At 50.5% G+C, this 6,553-nt stretch overlaps 1 protein-coding gene across 1 annotated transcript; it reads right to left on the reverse strand.

Moving 5' to 3' along the window:
* Nucleotides 1-1,585: 1,585 nt before the first annotated feature.
* Nucleotides 1,586-5,777, reverse strand: MRS44_013494 (uncharacterized protein; the record flags this gene model as incomplete). The annotated part of the gene is made up of 8 exons (XM_065616966.1): nucleotides 1,586-1,868; nucleotides 2,995-3,215; nucleotides 3,257-3,533; nucleotides 3,604-3,797; nucleotides 4,072-4,273; nucleotides 4,537-4,599; nucleotides 5,206-5,290; nucleotides 5,768-5,777. 8 exons carry the CDS (start codon nucleotides 5,775-5,777, stop codon nucleotides 1,586-1,588), a joined length of 1,335 nt encoding a protein of 444 aa, XP_065473038.1.
* Between the last annotated feature and the right edge of the window lie 776 nt (nucleotides 5,778-6,553).

Below are 6,553 nucleotides of genomic sequence, written 5' to 3' on the forward strand. Positions count from 1 at the left end.
TCCTCGCGTACTTCCCAAGATCAAGTCATGCCTCTGAAGTTTTGTCGGCGGACGTGCTGCTATTAAGCTCTTCTGGCACGAGTATCTGGGATCAGTGGCATCTTGAGCTGTTCCAGCTCGAGGATCATTCACAAATCCAATGTCCAACTCCCATTTCCCAAAAGAACTGTCAATGGGCTTCTTAGGTTTTGCCAATGGCCTTCGTCGCGACAATGAAACAACAAGGCCCATAATATGCTAGCTTTTACCTTGCTTAATGGGATTACATACACTTGACGTCTGTGCTCATAACCCAGTCCTTGGCTAGCTTAGTACGACAATGAGAAGAGCTCCGGCGGGAGCCAGAGCTCGAATCAGTCTTGTTGTTTCCGTCCATTTCTAGGTCTACCAGCCCTTCAGCCCAAGGATGTAAGCAAATGTATTTTCAAATGAGCGCCTTCTAGTTCAACATCCCAGCACTCGTGGCGCAACCGCTATGCGTCTGCTTGAGCAACATGGTCTCCTGATTCTAGATAAGCTCCTCACTAACGTAGGCCCATGAACGACTGCGGAGAACCTGTCCAAAATGCAACTTACGGTATCGGCATTTCGATATCGGGGTGTCAAGACTCTGGAGGCAGGGTCCAATGGCAAAGATCATCCTCGTCTGCCAACAGGCGGCAATGCCATACCATAGAGGAGCAACGTTCGGTCGGTGTCGAGGAGGTTTGCTCTCTTCTTGTCGCTCCTCCGCAACTCATTTAGGTACGTGGGTATTGACACTCCCCAAGCATAGCTTGGGTAAGTGTCCTCTTGGGTAAGTGTCCTCTTGGGTAAGTGTCCTCTTGGGTAAGTGTCCTCTTGGGTAAGTATCCTCTTGGGTATATCTCTGGTCTCATTGCCGCAAAGAGCGGCAATAAACGCTGCGAGGCCGTATACGAGGGCCTATAGTATGGTTTCATTCTCAACGATCAAAGGGAAAAGAAAGAAGAAGAAGAAATGATAGTTAGCCTTTGTCGTTAATCAAGCCAATGTGCGGACACGATTCCTCTGTCAAACGATACTCCACCACAGTCGAGGAGGCGTCCCGACGTAAATAGCTGGGACCTTCGCACCCCTCGACTTGGGCCCTGGCCAAGGGTCAAAATATTAGACCCCATCTTTCCATCTGCGTTTTGACACCGTCGATGCGAAATCTTGGGCTGAATGACTCCAATGACTCCATGTTCCTGAACCCAATGGATCCCACGAATTGCCATACTGGGGGTAAAGTTGAAGATTCCTCTGAGGTTTGGTAATTAGCGAGTAATACCCTCTAAGAGAGGACGGCATAAAAAGGGAGGAGAATCTTACTTGAGGGCAACGATGGCTAGAAGCTCAAAAGCGGTCTTGGGCCTGTGTACCTCCGAGGTCTGTACCACCGAGGTCAGTACTACCTCAAGAAACTCATTCCACTCGTCCTGGAGCGAGGGAGTCGTGACGCCAGAACCTCGACACGCATTAAAGATATCAAGGTCCGCAAAATAGTTACCGGTATAGAGCGCCTCGTGGGTATCGCATAATTTCTTCCACACCGTTGGGCCATTGAACTACTTAAACACCATGCCTAGAATCCAGGAGCAAAACAGTCAGAAGCCGAAAAGCGGGTTGAGCAGAACACAACGAGGCAGGCAAGGTGGGTGGCAAGAAGCCTCTGTTCCGCAAACATTCCTGCGTCTGTGTCAAGGGCTGTGGACTGCTTGTCGCTAAACATGGGGCCCTTCATGCGGTTGACTCGGGCCTTGGAGATGGTGAGGCTACCGTGGTTCTTCACGTTGCCCAGCTCGGCAAGCCGCAGGAAGACGAAGGCTCTGGGACTGTCGAGCTTCCAAGGGTTACGAGCCGTCCGCCTTCAGGATCCACTTAGTTGTAATGCTGCAGGGGACATTAGGCTAAGAGTTTGAAAACATCAGCCCCTAGTTCTCATTCTAACCCTTGTCCAGCCATTGGTCGAAGAAATTGACAATAAGCTGGCCTTCTAAGGCGTGCCTGGCTGCGAGAGTTGGCCTTGTGTCAGTGTCTTTGCCAGGTAACTCGGTGGGAGCCAGGTGTGTGGAATATGCCCCTGGCTCTGCTGCAGCATCATCTCAACTGATGAAAGTAACTTACTCTGATAGTTTGCCCAAACCTCTTCAAGGTTACTGTTTGCATCCTTCACCCACGCCGTGTCGTGCGATTGCAAGGCTCCCACCTCCCAGTCCGATCATACCAGGAAGTTGTTGCCCCGTTGACGTGAAATGCCACTCCACCTTTTGTTTGTTCGATACCTTCCCATTGGTCTTTACCATTTCTGGGAATGCGGGATAATTATTTATGATTCTCCTCATAGAGTGCGTGCCTTCAATTGCTGTCACTAGATTTTCTTCAGTGATAATGTCGCCTTGCCGTCTTTGCGCTTTTCCAGTCTAGGTACGCCCTGATCATCTGCGGATTCTACCCTAGTTGACAGCGAGCTGGCCGAGAGATCTCAGGGCCAAGGGCCCCTGGTGTCAATTTTGGGTTGGCACCTCTGGGACTTCGGAACATCGCTTTAGCCATAGCCGAGACCCATGTTAGCGCACTGGCAGTATACTTCTTTTTTGTTACCCTTCTTGCGGTTCTTACCACACACAAGACAGCTGGGGCACGGAAACGATTTCTTGGGGTATTGGATGAACTTGGCCGCATCATTATCTAAATGCATCAGCGAGTTGACGTTGGAGCTGGAGCCATAGCCACAGGCTCTGTCCTGGCCCATGAAGGGCCACTTACCATCTCAAAAGCTGTCATCTCCATTTTGTTGTTGCTGAATGCCAAAGTGTTTCTTGCAGAAGGTCAGAAGGCATGGCATTTCACCAGAAGGTTGCAATACTTATGCTGTCACTGACAACGTAGGGACGAACGTCCTTTTCCTCCTATGCGATGGTTCGGCTGTTAGACCGAGCTCAGTTCAGGGTTAACCATTTCTGCCTGCGAGCCGGGGCCCGAGAGACTTACTCGTCATCTACGTCGTGGCATTGCGTTCCGAGAGCTCTTCGAAGATTTGAGATAGCACAATGGTCTTTCAGAGCATTACAGCCAGCCACCCCGATTAAGGGATGGATGAAGGGACCTGCGTGACGGTAGTGCTCAAACCCGTCGCAGCAGCAAGGTCTGGAGACAGGAAGAAGCTCCACATCAAGAACTTTCTGTACTGCATCGATATCTGCTCTAGTTAGCTGGAAATTTCTAAACTATGGCAGCTTAACAGAGCACGTACATCGATAATTGGAACCTCGAAGAGGCTAAGGTCGCTGAGCAAGCCTGGGTCGACCTTGAGGCCGAATTCGAAGTCAGTGTTCAGTGCAAATCTACCAGCGTCGCCCCCAGAGTTGTAGATGGCGCTCTCGTTGTTGTTATCCATGGAAACCTTGTTGTCGTCATGCTCGGCGTTCCTGGTGTCCAGCCTATCCTCTGGATTAGGCTGGAAGTTCGCGCCGAAGTCTCCGGAGTCCGAGTTGACGCGGGTGCTGAGCTTTCTCTCAAAGTAGAGCGCGCTGTGCCCGCTGGCAACTACCATCGGTGTCGTTGAAGGGTGCGAGCGAGCATGCAGTGGACTTCCCCTACGGCTGGAAAGTCATCCAAGTGTTTCCGGGTGGGCTCAGCGTGCGCGCCTTGAGCTTGGTGGGCTTGACTTTGGTATAGGCTGGGTCAAAGTCAACGTCGCCGATGCATCGGACGGAAAAGGTCAGATCAGACTCTTCCTCTACGTTGAGCCAGATGTTAGCTTGTTCAATTTCCAGCTCGCTGTCCATTGAGGCCTGAGTTGTCCCTTAGATCCCATGCATGTTTACACGAGGGCGAGCAGGAAGTCTGTGCTATGGGACTTCAGCCTTACTTACAATGATGGAGAGGCTGTAGCTGAAACCGGCTTTGAATTTACCCTTAACGTGAGCTCCAAAGTCAAGTTTGTAGTCCTCCCGTCCAACTCACAATTCACCGGCTATGTCCTAGTTGATGGGAGTCTCGATCTCCTCGTTACTGCGTCGTTCCCCTTCGCTCTTGTACGTTTCGGTATTTTTATACATATCTCACCAGCCGGCCCGGCGCTCGGCGAAGAATCGTTTGCGATCCTGCGGCACAAGGATCACCTGACCCTATGCCTGGAGGGTCGATAGTGACGTTCCAATAGTCTCCGAACCCGGAGTTGTCGATGCGGACTTTGGAGTTTCCAGCACCACATCGTCTGCGGTTCAGGTCCATATCGAAGTCGAAGTCAATGACCTTTCGCGTAGAGCTATGGGCGGGTAGAAAGATGACAGGCTTTCATTTGCAAAGGAGTTTAGTAGAAGGAGAACAGGCAGAGGCTGATAGATAGGCGTCGGTCTTCAGATTTTTTTGGGAGATCGCTCGGGCCAAGGAATTGGGAGCCCACTGTGAAAATGCATGTCAGCAAGGCTAGCGGGCTTTCAGGGCTTCCAGCACGAAGATTCGAGCCCAACGTATCGGCCATAGAAGTCCAAGCCGAGAATGGTGTTATAAGGCTCAACGCCAACGCACCAGAGCTGCAGAGCTCGTGTGTCTGTCAAAGGTGCTAGATAGATGTTGAGTGTTCTAATGGCACTTACTAAGTTTAGGGCGTAGTCGATTTCGGTCAGGTTGGTATGCGGTAATTCTTTATGATAGGGTTGCCGCTATGCTAGAACGCCGTGTAAGTCATACGATATGAGGTTAACCTAATTGATATGAGCCTCGATGCCCTTGAGATCGAAATGGCGAAAGTACTAGCCTGAAAGGGGCGCTGCAAAGGTGATAATGTAGTCACGACTGCTCGCGTTAATAGTCTCCAGTGATGCTTTATAGATAGTTCTTGGCATCCCCGTCTGAGCCGTCGCCCTCGTCAGCGCTGAGACATCCCTAGTCTGTGACAATGTCAGTGATCCTTCTGCTCCGGAGAGTCTTCTCGAAAACGGCTAGAGCGGCAAGAGCTGAGGCAAGACTACCAGAGCGGGATATGAATAGCCCCCAAATGCAGCCCTCGCCGAAGTCTGTGAAGAGCAATCGATTGGTATTAGCATTAAGTCCGAATCCCCTGTGGTATGATAATCTATGATATTTACCGACATCGCCATGTTCGTATTTGGGCAAAAAAAAAAAACTCCTAAAAGGTTGCTGATCAAGGTGGCCATGTTCTCCTTCTTCAAAGCGAGCGACGGGGAGATATCTTACCATGAGTCGGGTTCGCTGAAGGCCCAACCATCAAGGGCAATGGCAATCTTGAGGTCCGGGTTCCTGGCTTTGGCTTTCGATGGTCCTGTAAACCTTAGATTCGATGGCTGATGATCTTCAGGGATTGGAATTTGACGGAAAGCCCAGGGGAACAAACTTTTCTCACTTATCCATACCTTATTTTAGATCATTGTAGATATCCCGATGACCTTCGCATCCCGCTCGAACAATTAGAGACTTACCCGAGAGTGCGTAGGCTTGCTATCCTCGTTGTCCCATTACCACGCCCACTAATAGTTGCCTAACAAGTCCTCGGTTAATGTCTTACTCTCGCTCTTGGAAAATGCGCCACTGGATTTGGAGGCACCTTGCATCACTGACGAGGTCGCCAGGCGGCCTTAGTCGACTACCCGAGCCCGAGGTGAGGGATTTTTCAATAAACACTGAATCCACCTTGTCAAAGGAAACTATGCCTCAATTATCTTTCCTTGTTCCACCGAGGGGACATGCTCGCACAAACGTAAGTCTGCTGGCTTCTCAATTCCCAGTCGTACTTACTTACCGTCAATCATTTCGGATACGACGAACACAAATATCCCGCGGGTACTCAACCTGGTTCACACGAGTACTTCAAGCCTCAGATAGCCCTTTTCTGACGATCAGCTATGCATTCCGTGTCAACTCATAAGTTTATTCTGCAGCTTCTGTCAGCCAAGGAATGTGGGCTGTCTGGACGACGATCTACGTGATTGCCGGCAATAGCCCTACAGTCATCTGCGGGTACTGAGTCATTAGCATGCAGAAATAGCGAACTGACTATGATTCCAGAGTGGGCAAGTCCAAAAATCAAGTCCCGGACGGCATGCCTCGCAAGTTGCTGGAAGTTGTTAAATTCGTGTTTTCCCGTCAACTAAGCATCGCGTGATCGAGGGAGGGCCCCTTTTTTCGCTACGTAAACAAATCAGCGTTTTGCTAGGTGGTGCAGAAGATGAACGCCATCATTACCGGGTTGTAGGTTCTCGCTGTCTTTCTAGACGAGAAGAGCAGTTCGGGCTATCAACCCCGCGTTACTAGCCCTTCGCCTTTCTCGAAGGATTCAGTCGGTTAAAATCCTGTCCTACAAGCATGCCGATTAGCCATTTTTCGTTTCCGCCTTTAAATAGATTACAAGTGACGGGCCTCCTCGGAGAGCCCGTGGCTTGGCAGTCAGGATTAGGACGAACTCTTCCTCGAGCTTTACGACGAGGAATCGCTCGAGAAGAATGGCCTAGCATCTGGGAGCCTAGATCAGCGTTGCCGCCAAGTCAACTTGAGTCAAATAAGTCAAGTTGGGGGCCAACTTGACTTG

Source organism: Fusarium solani (genome assembly GCF_023522795.1).
Source record: "Fusarium solani strain SB1 chromosome Unknown bctg00000009, whole genome shotgun sequence".
NCBI lineage: Eukaryota > Fungi > Ascomycota > Sordariomycetes > Hypocreales > Nectriaceae > Fusarium > Fusarium solani.